At 41.7% G+C, this 14,666-nt stretch overlaps 1 protein-coding gene and 1 long non-coding RNA gene across 5 annotated transcripts in view; one reads left to right on the top strand and one right to left on the bottom strand.

The window, feature by feature from the left end:
• atrn (attractin) overlaps positions 1-14,666 on the bottom strand; it is a 130,910-nt gene that overhangs the window by 63,542 nt on the left and 52,702 nt on the right. For 3 of the 4 annotated variants that reach the window (XM_005453367.4, XM_005453369.4, XM_005453372.4), the window contains exons 23-25: positions 13,585-13,663; positions 12,867-13,024; positions 4,737-4,798 (exon numbers count right to left, since the gene is read on the bottom strand). In XM_005453367.4, coding sequence (XP_005453424.1) covers positions 4,737-4,798; positions 12,867-13,024; positions 13,585-13,663 — 299 coding nt within the window. Of the gene's footprint in view, positions 1-3,557; positions 4,630-4,736; positions 4,799-12,866; positions 13,025-13,584; positions 13,664-14,666 lie in introns of those variants that run through there. The other variant, XM_005453371.4, reaches the window with a different exon arrangement.
• On the top strand, positions 8,049-11,295 carry LOC109195968 (uncharacterized). The gene is made up of 2 exons (XR_002057399.2): positions 8,049-9,515; positions 9,911-11,295. It is a non-coding gene; the product is annotated as an uncharacterized LOC109195968 (long non-coding RNA).

Raw genomic sequence — 14,666 nt, 5'->3', positions numbered from 1 at the left:
GTTCTCCTTGTGCATGCATTCAGCTTTCTCCCCTTTTATGGTGAATTTAAACTTAAAAAAACAAAAACAAGGACATGTCCATGTGACTTTTAAGTGCTGGTGTGTAAATAAGTACAGTAACAGTTTGAATATGAACATGTCACTCACTCACTGATGTGCCAAATCATTTTTAGACAACAATACAAGTCTGTAGGACAGAAACAGCCTGCGTCACCCTGCACAGACAAAAGCTGATAAAAGAATTTGTTATTAAAAATACCAAATATTGCCAGTCTTGTCTATTAATGTTGCTAAGTGGGCGGTTGTATCAGTGTTTTACACCTTCTAGAGCTCAAGTTTGAAAATTCTTGCATTTGTTAAGCTATTAAAGCAGCAATGAAACCCACCACAAACCTCCTTTCATTGGGGATCTCATAGCTGGCAGTGACGTCAGAGCGAACACCGTATTTTAATATATGAAACACACGATTGGCCCCACTTAACAAGCCAGGTTTCCTGTCATTTACAAAATTTGTAATGTGTTTACCTCGAGCAGGATTTCCAATGGAAAGAACCAAGTGTCACTTTCCAAAGATAAGTGTGTCTTAACAAGCAATAACAAATTAGATTTGGAGCCAGGTGCTGTTGATTTTACTGGATTTGACAGGTACTTAGGATATTTATAATAAGAAAAATGTGAACAGGTTAAACAAGACGATGATTGTCTGCTCGCTCAAATATTATTTGTACCACAAAAGATGAGCTCAAAGCAGCGATTATTAGCTATACTCACACTCAGTGACTTCGTGAACCTATTCATATGCAGCAAAGGGAGCAAAGCACTCTTAGCACCAGGGTTTAGCCTCCACTGGGAACAGCCACGTGCTAAAATATATGCAAGAACCAGTGCTGGATAGAGGTGCCCACCAGATAGCCCAAGTTATTTCAATATTAGCTGTCAAGCAACAGAGAGAGATGTCTGCAGTCTCCCCCAAGGGAAGCCAAATTTTCTAGGACATCAGGCCTCAGTTCCACACTGACCATTATGAGGTTAAGTCGTGTTTTTTTTTTTTTCTTCAAGAAGTAAACACCGCGCCGGGTGGACGTGCAGTCAGTGTTCTAGAACATTTTCTTCTGTTACTTTCTCGTCTCCACAGGAACGAAAATAAAAAGCAGCTCCCAGAGCAGAACAAGTGCGATCTCACTGCAGGTTAAACAAGTTGAATGTTGTCTCAAACACCTGACAGTTTCATCGCCGTGCCTTGACCTTGTTCTTTATGCCAGATTGTAGTTACTTCAAAACACCATCTCTCTCTCTGCTGCGAGCTGGGAACTGTAGAACTGAAATATCTGCATCTGGCTGAATAGGTTATTAAAGTGGTTTTATGTAATTTTGCTAATTATCTATTCAAGTACCATCAGTTCCCCAAGACACAGACACAGATGTAACCTCTGTGGGTCTTACTTCTGTACGCACCTTTGCTGAACGTTTCCTTTGTATATAAGATAAAGTATTAAGAAAAAACTTTTTGCTTTCCATTTGCAGGAGTGAGAAATGTAGGTTATATGATGTATAGTGTTAGACTTCAAAATAAAAAGAAGCCAAAACTGCACTAATATTTCCATGACGAATGTGCTCCTGTGTGCAAATGTTAAAATGTTGCAATTTTTTTTGTGACAGTTCTCTTAGCCTCTTCTACTCGACCAGTTTGGTAGCCAAGAAATTTGTCATTCAGGTCACTATTACTTCAAAGACTGCTTGTTTGAGCAGCAGCCAAGTTTAAAATTAAAAACATGACAGCTCGGGAGAAAGTGAGAATACATTTTCATTGCATTTCCAAAAGAAAAAAAAAGTTTTTGTGAAATTTCACATTCTCCAGGGCTTTTCCAGGCCTGGAAGAAAACATTCAATTTGCACAGCTAGAGACAACATTCATATTTGTTAAACATTCATGAAAGAAAAAAAAAAAGAGCTTAAACTTATTCAGAAATGTTGGAAAAGACCCTGACTCTGCTCGATCTGAAACGTTGGGGGGGTGAAAAAAAAAAAAGTGTTTGTCCGCTTTAAAGAGCACCGACGTAGGAAGCCTAAAGGTGAGAAAGTGCTGGACGACTGGACACGAGTATGTGAAAGCAGCTGTTTGCTGTTAACGCTGATGTTTAATGCATCTCTTCTGTTCAGCTCTGTGGCTGGAGAACGCTCGTGGGGGTATCTGTGCTGGCACTGCAGATAACAGAATGGCACTACCTTCATCTGTCCCCACAGGGAACATGGCAGCGAGAGGAGCAAGAAAGAGAGATTAAGACACCGAGAAAGACTGAGCGAAGGAGAGCAAACAATTTTCACGTTAATTAGCATCCCTCTCCTCCCCCGCAACGCAAACAATGCAGCACCCACAGAACGGGAAGCAAACAGGGACACGGGTGCTGCGAGCTTGCTAACTTTAGGTCTCCTCATCTTGTGCTGAATCAGTGGCAGGCGGCAAAACACATCAAAAAGGACAGTGCTGTGGGATTAAGAGCAAGTCAGAGGGAGTGGTGGGAGGCTAGGAGTAAAAAAAAAAACACAAGCCAGGGGATGGTGGGGAGGGCTGTGGAGACAGACGAGGGAAAACTAGGCAAGGGACAGGGGGGAAAATGGAGGAGGCAAACAGAAGGGGAAGATGGGAGAGCCAGACATGAAAGGAGAAAGAAAGAGGAAAACATAGTGGGAAGGTGGGAAATGGGGAGGATAAGAAAGAGGCAGGGGACAAGAAAAGCAGGGAATAGGGAAAAAAAAGAAAAGAGAGCAGCTAGAAGGAAGGAGGGGGAATATAAAAAATGACGAATGAAGGAGAGACAGAAAGGGGAAGACCAGAGAAATAGGGAGCACAACGGGAAGATGGTTCTGTTTATGAATCGCTGTGCCTCTGCTTCCTACACACAGCTGCTTTGCTGACATGCAAACACCCAAATGCTGACGCATGTCAATAAACGTACCAGCATCACAATCCAGTAACCGCGGGGTTTCTAAGTGAAAGCAGAGGAAGTGAGGTGCGCAATGCTGTCCTACTGCCTTTAATGGCGAACGCATCCAAAATAAACCTCAGGAGAGAAAGGCGGTTTATTCAGCTGATGTTGAACAGCTGAACGGCCGGCCAGAAAAATGAAAAAAAGGATCCATCAAAGCAGCTCGATCAAATCTATCCTCCTTTACATGGCTGCCGGATCAATAAAAACAGCACGACTCAGAACAGCTGGCAATTTCTTCAACGCAATGTGGCGAGCACACAAACATGAAAAGAGTCCTACAATTCTCCTCTGGGTTGGAGGCGCGCAAACACAAACTCGCACGCTGGATACTCGAGAGAAATACCATACATGCAGTCGAGCATGCAAGGACACAGTTGTGTATCCAATTTTTGTTCCATCTCATTTTTGAATCGATAACACATTACAGCAGTTTCTGAAGAAGTCGAGTACAGACTCGGGGATTCGTCCAAGCCGAACATATGCACATTTTTAGACCTGCCAGGGAAAAAAAAAAACAAACCAAACTGCATCTCCATCATTACAAAGTAGCACATCACTCTGCCAACAATACTCCAGAAATTCATTTTAAATTCCAGTCAAGACACAGAGGTGAGTCACTCAAACATAACAGATACATCACAGGAAGATGTGTGCAAACTCATGTGCAAGACGGCAAAAAATAGTTCCGTCTCTGTGCCATCGTACATTTTAACATCTGAGTCAACACGGCATCATAAACTGCAGAAGTAAGCCGATACAGGGGCTACTGTATGTGGCTGACTTCAAAGCAAAGCAAACATTATGAATGTGGAATTAACTCTGATTCTAACGATGCTTCTTTTGAATTAGTAGCTGCCGTACAAACATGAGCATTTAGCTGCAGTTTAAAATATCATCAACAGAATATCTTCAATTCTCCAAATGACTGAGGTCATCTCCACTTCTTAGAGTGTTCTTCTCAGTCTCCAACTGAAATGAGGCTCAACCATAATGTTGACTCCATTTTTTATTTTTTACTCATTACGTCTTACAGCATATACTAATGGTGATCTCACACTAGCCACGGCTGCCTTGTACCGTGCCTACGTATAACTGCCCCACTCCCTACGGGCCCCGCTGTCCTGCGATGCCCTTACCAGTCCAGGCCAGAGCGCCACAGCGTCTCAACTCCTCTCGAGCTCACTGCCTCTTTCTCACACATACTTTAAAAATAACCTTGCAGGGCATAATGAGGTTCATCATATTACATATTTTGTGGGTTATTTGGGGAATGGTGCTACACTGTTTCTTGAACATTTGTTAATTGCTTAACACAGTGATTAACAGGAGAGTCAAACAGCACATTTTACTAACACGTTTGCCACAAAATAATGTTTGTATACTGTACATCAGGCTGTGTAAGGCACTGCAGAATTTAAAATGAAAGCATTTTCAAATGTTTGAGAGCAGCTTGAATCTTGGTAATGTTAAAGGCTAAGAAAATAAAAAGGATATGAGCATTTTTGCATGACTAGTGTCTGTATGCATGTGCTGGCAGCTAACCAGCTCCTATGAAGAGGTCAGCTGTGATGCCTCTTCTAGTAATGGCTGATATAAAAAGGGGAAAGCAGCTTTGGTGATCCATCATCATCATTCACACTGAACACAGACACATGTATGTACACATTAAGGGTTAGTGCAGCCACATTAACGCCCACGTATCTCTGGTGGAGGAGCGGGCGAGTTGAGAGGGGAGGGCCGCTTACCTGAAGAATGTGACAAAGAACTGCACCAGATCCATGAAGTTACTGTGCTGGGAGAAGGCAATCTGTTAAGAAAGGAAACAGAGGGCACAGGAGTGAGTCAGAAATCTGCTTTAATAGGGACATTTTGAAGCAGGTCAGCGTTATACATTCAAAAAAAAAAAAAAATCAAGCTTTAGACCAGAGCTGACCTTGCAGATCTGAGGAGAGCAGCTCTCACTATGCATGTTTGCATTGCATACTGTGAACCATGTATATCATCAACACTTTATAGTGTGTCTAAAACATTTAATCAGTGACATTTCTCCTTCGCTGAAGCTACCCATACACAGCTATCCCCGACTGCTGGGAGGTTGCAAGTCTGTTGTCTTATCTGTGCTCCCGACTACACGCCTGTCAGAGACAACGACCCAGCCGCCGGACCTCTCAGCTGCCCACAGCCTGCACAAAAAAAAAGCATTCCTGCACATGTGGGCAGAAATATTCACTATGTAATCATCACAAGAGCAATTGTGCTAACAAAATCCTGTCTTAATCAAGGTTGCCAGGGGTAACATTGGCAGTGAGGTACCAACTCCCCAATGCCCCCTCCTCTTCTTACGCCTACAACCCCCCACCAAACAAAATGCCTCACATCCACCTGTTCCTACAACAACACAACACTGCCTCTATCTGGCAAACCAGAGGTAATGTAGCTGCTGCCATGTTTCTGTTATGTGGGAACTTGAACCAAAACTCCTCACTGCTTATAATTTGTATGAAAAGCTGGTGCATTCCTCGGGGGGTAAAAAAACAAATATTAAAAAAAACAAAAAACACCTGTCATACTCAGATTAGTCTATGAATATGCAATAGGTGGGGAAAAAATCGGACAGGTCAGATTGCAAAAATATCTACAGTGTCTTTACACCAGACCTCAACCAGGCCAAAGGCACCGGGCTTTACAGTGAGGTGACAGGGGTGTGGGGTGCTGTGGGATCGGCCTGGGGTCTAATTTACTTGTGGAGTCAGCGCCATCTGGATTGCTAATGTGTTGCTGTTGATTACTGTTGAGCACAGATTCCTCAGTGTAATCATTTTGCTCCAGACTGTTGAACACTGAAGCTAAGTTCAGGGTACCGGTATACTCAGGGAAAAGTTTTAAAACGATGACATCAGCACAGATCGGGATAGGCGACCAACACTGGAGTAGTTTAGCAATTAACCACAGAGAACTATAATGGACAAAATGTGCCACTAATGCTTTAAAATCAGTGATTTGATGTTTATCCAGGTACAAATAGGCCACTGACTGTGAGCCTTCAACAAGTAATGTACGCTTTCTACAACAAATGTCTTCTTTCTCCTGTGCATTATCAGTCCCCCTTCATTTCAAACCATTATCAGTCAACATACCCGACCCCCTACCAGCTTCTTTATCCGAAACATAACCACTCCAAGTCCTGTTTGGGTTTCACAAAACCTACCCAGGAAAGTTATACAAGCTGACTCAGAATGATCTGAAACGCACTCCCCCAAAGTACGGTAGGTTGACTCAGGACTGACCAAAAAAAAAAAAAAAAAAAAAACCCTCACTCAAAGTGGGTCTTGTCACATATCTATTAACTTGGGACACTACAGAAACACCCTGTACTCCTGCACTTAGCATCCTACAACCTTCCTGACGAGGTTATGAGCTAAAGTTCCCCCTCGTTATCACCCTTTTCCTTCATATCTCTAGGACCGTACATGCGATTGGCATGTGGGTGGTAATGTTTGATTCGGGGTACAACTATTCAACCTACAAAATTCTATACAGGCTGATGACTTCCAGCTATTCTTACTAAGTGTAATGCAGCATTGTCAAACTTGGCAAGTTTTAAAATTCATCCATGCATCTTCAATAAAAACCCCGCAGAGACATTTCAGGAAATTATTCCATTTTTAAAGAAGCCAATTAGGTTATTTGCAATTAAGAGAAAAATGTTTGGAGGAAATATTTTACTTCCTCGTCTTCATGAATGTAAAGAGGGGGTAAAAATGAAAGCCTGAGAGAAAAAACGCACCGGAGAGCTTATGAACCTGCTAATTGCAGGAATTCTTTAAAGAGCAAAACATAGAATTATCAAAGAAGCCCCGTCGGTCGGGGCACTGAAACCCAGCATGCCTTATGACAGCGGCCTAACAAAGCCATCTACTTTTTTTTCTTTTTCGTTGATTAGAGATTCATAATTCTCTCCCCCCACCCCATCAAGGACAACACTAACTTGTCCAGCGCAAGAAAAAGCAGTGACATCACCCCATGCCATTAGTGCTTCGACTCGATTCTGAACAGTGCGAGGAGGCTGTGGCACTGGGAAGATGTGCGATAACAGTTATTGTAGCGGCTAATCTCAAGTGTCAGCAATGTGCGGTTCTCTGTCAGTGACAGGCAGGCTGAAGGTGGCAGCAGGCGGCCTGGGCGACGCTCTAGTTATGTGCCCAGCAGAGGGTGACTCTTTAGGGGTTGTAAAGGATCTCACAGCAGGGCCTGTCAGCCTGCCGCCGGGCATTAGGATTGGAAATATTCTGCCTTAATGGATTCTGACAGCTGCTTGAAGTATATTGGAGTTTTGAAGGAAAGTGTCGTTATCATTGCGAGGGATGCCTGCTCAACAGGTTCTGCTATAAAGGAAGGGGTCTGAGGGAAAAGTCATTTTAAATGTGCTGGACTGTGTAGAACTTTGGACTTGCAGCTTACATGCTTATCGTGCTGCCGTGTGAACTACATCTGAAGACAAACCAGCTGTTGATCGTGACATATAACTGGTCATTCAGCTCGTCAAACAGCTGTAGTAAATAAAAAGAAATCTATCAACAGAAATATTAAATGTAGAAAATTGCAGAAAAGTTTATGGTAGGAATTACAAACACAGGAGAGTAATTTACATTAATTCACCAAAAACTCCTGTTTTTCTTGTTTGTTACACTCGGTGGACTCAAAGACATAGAAATTGACAGGAGATAAGAAAGTTCCTGTTTTTTCACTGTGTTTTAATTGTTGTTCATCTATTACTTAATTTGGTGTAGTATGAATGGCAATAGGTGCTGTCAAATTTTCCAAAGATGGGGGTCAAAGTGGGCCACATTGGAGTCTTTGCTGGGCTGATTCTGGCCCCAGGGCCTTATGTTTGACAACCCTGGTGTATACTTTGAAAAATGATGTATGATGATGTTGGTGAACTCTGGACTTTTGCTGTAGCAGTACCAGAGAGTTTTCTCTCTTTCCATGTTTTGGTGTGAAATGACTTAACCAACTAATGAATCTGACATCTTCTGAGGAACAATCAAGTGTGACCAAATACTTAGAGATGTAATAATACTCCCATCAAACTCAGACTGATTTAATCCTGATACAAGGGCAAAAACAACACCACAAAAAAACCATCATCAACAAAACAACACTATACCTGCTAAACCTCAGCATGGCAGCTCTGTCACTGCAGCCATACACTGCAGAAAAATTTACATTTTTCTCAAAACAGCGCAGTCAAAGCGAAGCCTCAAAGGTCAGTAAACAGTTTTACTTTACTGTATTTAGCAAGTTAGATTAGCTGGGAAATGATGAGTAGTTGGCTGATTTTCAAATGTACAGTAAACAACAAAATCTGTAAGTAAAATCTGTGCAAACTTACTTCAGTGTCAAATGTTTTAAAATGTTCCTGAACCAAAACAAAGGAGTACTGCCATTTTATGAACAAGCACGATCATTTAGAATGACTAAACTGATAAACAGACACCAAAATGGAAAGTCGAGGCAGCAACAATGTGATTTTAAAAAAAGGGAAAGCTAAAAAAGTAAAAAGCCTAAAAGATGACTCCAAGTCACATGAACACTTGGCACGATGATCTCCAGCATACTGCCAAAATGACAGATTTTAAAAAGAAGTAAAGCTTCTGAGCTGAACAGGAATATGTTCAGAAACTTGGGCATATTTTAAAGAGAAACACAGAGCCACACCTCCGATCACGCCAGGAGGAACTTAAAAAGGAAGAAAGAATCTAACAATTAGTCTTTAAATCTAAATTAAGACTAAATTACCTGCTTTACAAACTAGAAATGAGTTATGCAATTACTGCAAGGTGACACAGTTATGAATTTCTGTAAGTGGTATTTCTAAGGAAAGTACTGTTATCTTAGTGCATCTCAGATTACAAGGCACTTTATTGCTGATTAAATTAAAAGTGTTAAAAATGTTGATTTTTTTTTTTTAAAGGTAGAATACTTTCATATATAACCACTATATTAATGTGCATGGTATCTTTTTAAGTTTTCATTTTCCTTTAGTTTTTATACAGTAACAATTTTATGTTGTATCACTCTTGCTTCTGTTTTCCAACCTCTCTGCGATCGCTATCAAGACACACCCACCAGGCAGCGAGGCATGGCCCAGATAAACACAACACGGGTCCGTACAGATATGCAGAGCAGCAGTCAGCTGATAGCTACAGATGCTGCTACTCCACGGCGGGGTATTAAATTGCAGGCCGTTGTAATCTCTACCATATCATGACATGTTCACTAAGGCACGGAACAGGAGATCACAGCTCTTTAATGTAATTAGTCTGGGATTTGTGTTTCATTACAAACATCATTAAAATCTGATCTATTCTTCATCAGGAAAAAAGGGAGAAAAGAGGTGTGTGAGAACTCCGGGCTTACTAATCTCCCTGCAATTGATTCTGCTTTGATGATCCGAGCAGCTCGACGGTTGATGAAGTCATCACGGAATTCACACCGACCACTGGGAAAGATCTCATTTGGTAAGTGAGAGTAATTACAACGGGGTGTGTCCTGTAATCCAATTCAGTGCTCTTTAGAAGTTTTTGATCTGATGTAAAGAAATGTGTAATAATTCCAAAAAGCTTGAGCTCAACCGTGTGTTCGGACAAAGTGAAGCGAAAGTAAAACGAGCAAAAACAAATTCCCTTCGAAAAGATGCGCCTGCTGTTCGAGCGCAACTTCCAACCCTGTGAAAGCAAACAGAAGCAACCTTGAGGTGGCGTGTGAAGAGAGGGAGCAAGAGAAAGACAGAGAGCCCTGTATAGCTCAGAGAGAGAGCTTAGGTTTGCACACTCTGAATGCAGCATGTGTTTCAACTTAACATTCCACTTTGCCCTTGCTCTTTCTAAGTTGCTGTTTATGAACCATTTTCCAGCATGCCGATCTCTGCCTGCCAACACCGGAGGACCCGCCGCCTACGGTTCCACACACAAGCGCGCTCACGTATCCAAGTGCCACACTGCAGCAGACTGCTGAATGCGAGGAGAGCGAGAAAAGGCAAAGGAAAAATCAAGAACTATTAGTCAGAAGAAATGGTTAAAAAAAAAAAAAGAAAAAGGAAAAAAAACAGAAATTGTTACCTCGCTGACGAAGATAAAACTCCATGAGTGCAAAGTAGGGGGCAAGAAACCCAAAAAACACAGCAACAGACCTGTGTTTTAGTTTCAAAATAGGGGTGATCTTCTACATGATCCCACCCAGGAAGGCAGAAGGTGAGGTGGACCTAGAGAGGCCGAGTGGGGTGTGGGGGTTGCTAAGTCAGCTAAGCTCTCTGCTCTGCTGTGGAGCTGCACCTCCTGAGGCTGGTTGGCAGCAGTTTGGGTGTTCTAAAGCTGAAAGAACTAAAAGCCCTCACAAGGCAGGATATGGTACATGGAGGCAGGATTTTTCTTTTACAGGAGGAGGGCGAGAGGTGGGGGAAGAAGCTTGCAAGGGGGGCAACCAGTGAAAATCATTCCCAGAACTGTTTGGAGAGGCACAGAAAGCCAGGCCCAGAGTGCCTCTCCCCCTCCAGCAGCGCGCAGTCCTGGCAGAACATTCATTTATTACACCAACAGGTTGTATTGATGCAGGAGTTTATACCACCCTGCACAAACACCCATGTGCACACGGCGCATTTTCAGATGTAATTTCCTGAAACGCTTTATTAGAACTCTACAAATCTACAGAGAAAACAAGCCACTTCCTACATTAGTGACAACTACACGTGTAAGGATGTCGATACAGAGCTGTATGAGGCATTTCAAACTCAACGCAGTCGTTAAGCGTAAGGCAACTGAGTACAGCTGGGTTTTAATCAGGGCCGAGTCTGTCTTACAGTGTTATCTGAACACTGCTGCTGAGTACTGAGACGTAAAGTGTTGTATTGATTACCATTTTGCTAACTATGTCAGCAATAAAGCCAATAAGAACTCATTTCAGGTGAAAAGAAAAGGCTTACTTTCTGAAAAAACAATGCAGCTCCATTACATGCTGCACAATAACAAAAACAAGTGCAAAAATTAAATACCATTGCTGTTTTGTCTGTACAGTCACACCAAGCTGGTTTAATTTTAATAACTAAGAAAGGTTTACACCTGAGAAATTCAGAGGCCTGGAACAAAGTCAGCAAAATTTCCTCTGTCCTGGTGACAGAGGAAATTTCAAGTTGACATACATAATTGTTGTAAAAGTTAAAAAAGGCACGGCAAAAAAACCCGTCAGTAACCACTACAACACACTCACAGCTAACACATAATAAATTACAACTCTATAAAGGTGTCTTTGTCTTTTAAAGTGTCATGTTTGTATGTTATTTTAGCATTGCGGATACTGCTTATCTCAGAGTTGTCTAAGGAGCTTGGAAAGAAAAGCCTCTGGACTTATTTAAGTATCTTAAAGACGTTTCACCTCTCATCCGAGAAGCTTCTTCAGTTCTAAGAGCAACTGGTGGAGAGCCCTGGATTTAAGCCCTATGGGAGTGTCCCCAACAGGGTCATGGACGCCCTGTATTGATCCTCTACGTCAGCGGTCCCCAACCCCCGGGTCATGGACCAGTACCGGTCCGTGAGTCGTTTAGCACAGGGCCAAGAGAGATTAAGGCTCGGGTGTGAAATTTATGGTTTTCTGGGGTTTTATCGTTAACTCGGTTAACTTGGTTAAAGAGCATTAAGGGGCAGAGAGGAGGATGTTACTCTCAATGTTGTTGGCGCATTTCAGGAGGACGCTGCTAATAAAGTTACACAATTACACAGTGAATTCTCTTTTATTATTATATTTACAAAATACCACAGTTTTTGTCTTATTTTGTTGTATTTATCCGCGACACCTTAAAGGCCGGTCCATGAAAATATTACCTGACATTAAACCGGTCCGTGGCGCAAAAAAGGTTGGGGACCGCTGCTCTATCTAATCACATGAGCCAAGGTGTGAAAACAGGTATGGATCACAACCAGCCAAGGTTTCAGGTGAACCCCGTCTGCCATCTATAATCCAGTTTTGAGATCCCTTCCCAGACGCCTTAACGCCCACTCACATCCTGGGCCTTTTGACCTCAGTAAATCACATGATAGGGTGGGGCTAGGTTTCACAGTGGTTTCACCTGAAACCTTGGCTGATGACCTGGATGACTGAGAACCTTCACAGAGTTATCTCACAGTTGTGTTTTTGTAAGTTGTTCGGTTTGCTTTGGACAGAAGCGATGGGATACATTAACTTCTGACCTCATCTTAACAACTTTTTCACTACTTCCAAAGAGCCATATAAGCCTGGATTTTTTAAATCCCCTGAGTAGTATGAACTGCTGCTTAACTTAAAGCTACATTTGGTAAACTCGTGGTGTATTTAAGTGCAATACGGATGATGACGTCTCCTTTTTCATTTATGTGACACAGAGACAAAGCAACCTTCTCTATCTGTCACATTTAAGGTTTCCGGCCATCCCCATTAATTCTACTTCCCACACTTTGTCATACACCAAGCTTCTCATTTTAAGGCTTTAAGAGTCACATCTAACATTCTTTTCACTTTCATCAAACCAGTGAATGAACGCTGATTCTTAGATGTCACATGAATGACTTACTCTGTCTGGCAGAAGTAAATGTGCCCAGATAAGAGCACTCCATAAACTGACAATCAATCACGCTTCTTAGGCATTTGAGTCATCAATACATGTCAGTTTTTATGTAAATGTATTGCTCACAGTGGAGCTTTATCATAAATATAGAGTTATAAATTGAACAGAATTTTAGTATTGCATTAATCTGTAGTCACCCTGTCTTTACCTGCCTGCTTTACAAATATGTATGGTAACAAAAACGGACCAGTTATCGTTTAGTGTACGAGTTGCTTACTTGGATCTTGATGGGCCACGTGAAGTTACTGACGTAGACGAAGAAAGTAATGTTGGGGCTGTTTCGGAAATCAAAGTTCTCATTGGAAAAGCTTTCTTTGAACTCTTTAATGTTGCTCCGAGAGACGATGGGGATCTCCTCTCCGGCCTGGGTGCCCGCTGGGTGACACAAACAAGGGACAGAGATGGAGGGAGAAATAACAGGGAGATAAAGAAAAGAGGAGAAGAAAGGAGAACAGGAAGAGGCAGGAATACAGGACAAACATGTCAAATCATACAAAAGTTATAGATGGTGGAGGAAATTATTTTGAAAAAAGAAAAAAGAAAACAGGACAAAAAGAAAAGGAGAATTTCTCATTTCTGCTCCAGTGTCTGGTGGAATTTTATTGACACAACAAATGTGAAATATCTGCATTACTTCACATTTGTAAATCTCCTGGTCCAGAAATTACTACAATGGAAAGACAAGTGACTTTTCATATCCTTTTTAAACAGCTGTGAACATGGTGACAAAAAAAAAAAAACCTTGTTATTAACTTGTTATTACATGAATATAAACCCAGCCATCTTCACACTTTCTTTGTCTGAGAAAAGCAGTAATATTTATCATTTTAAACCTTAATTTAAACACTTGCTTACATATTTAAATCACTGGCCAATCATTTTCTCATTGACTAATTGGTTGAGCAACACTAATAAGGGGCTTTCTTGAGACTTACCGGTGAAGCTGGTGGCCCAGGTTACATTCAGATTGAAGTTCTTGGAGGCATTTATGAACATGTCTAGATCTCGGTTTGGCTGAGGACAGAAACACGGACAAGTCATCATCATCATCAGTTTACTGGTGTCATTTTCCCCACGTGCCCCATAGCAGTCGAACCACAATTCAATAAAGATGGGCGAGTCCGTTTTTTACTGCAACCACCAGAGTAAACGAAAAACAAACTGCTCGTAACACACAGACCAGAAAAGCCCTTACGTTTTACTGTAACTGCAGAGCAGCGACTTTGTTCACTCCTCCGGTATCACTTTGTAGCTGCACAAGCAGTTACTGTATTGCAGACCAGAGCAAATTTGCAGAGCTAATGGGAGGCCGAATTAACAAATCAAATGTTTGAATAAGCACCGCAGCTGAACACCGCATGTATCACATTCACTGTAAGTGAAGCTCAAATAATGTCAAACAGATGTAAGCTGAGATGTAATTGATGTTTACTCACTAACTGAAAGCCAGCGTTCATGAATCAATTATTTATTAAGGAAAAAAAGGCAACAATTAACATTTCAACAGCTTCATCGAAGCCGGCTGAAGCTGGACGCTGAGAAATCCAGATGTCTTCACTATTTATTGTTACACATATGCATCACAGATGTTATCACCACTTTGTCTTGAATTTGAAATGTTCTGCTCGATTCTATATTTCGTAAATGATCATTTTTTTTGTTTCTGAATTACTAAATAACTGCGGAACAACTCAATCAGCTAAAAATTCAACTTCATTACAAGTTTCCTGGATTTGATAAATATATCTCGAAATATGTTGTGATTTGCTGTAACAGTTGAGCCTCCCCTGTAGCTGATTGTGCATTTGTAAATCTTCAATAGAAGCTTTGTCAGGGGAAAAATACCATCTGGAACATTTAATCAGATGCTTATGTTTCAATTTTGGCCCCAGATGCTGCAGCCAGGTAAACACGACCGGACAAGCTTTTGTTTGCCGTAAAAACATCTGCGTGACTGACTCTCTGATGAGTGGCCACATTACTCTTCGCTCTGATGACGAGCTTATCAGCGAGGAAA

Source organism: Oreochromis niloticus, linkage group LG19 (genome assembly GCF_001858045.2).
Source record: "Oreochromis niloticus isolate F11D_XX linkage group LG19, O_niloticus_UMD_NMBU, whole genome shotgun sequence".
In the NCBI taxonomy this organism is placed as follows: domain Eukaryota; kingdom Metazoa; phylum Chordata; class Actinopteri; order Cichliformes; family Cichlidae; genus Oreochromis; species Oreochromis niloticus.
Note: the sequence above shows the minus strand (reverse complement) of the source record. Positions and strands in the feature narration are given on the sequence as shown.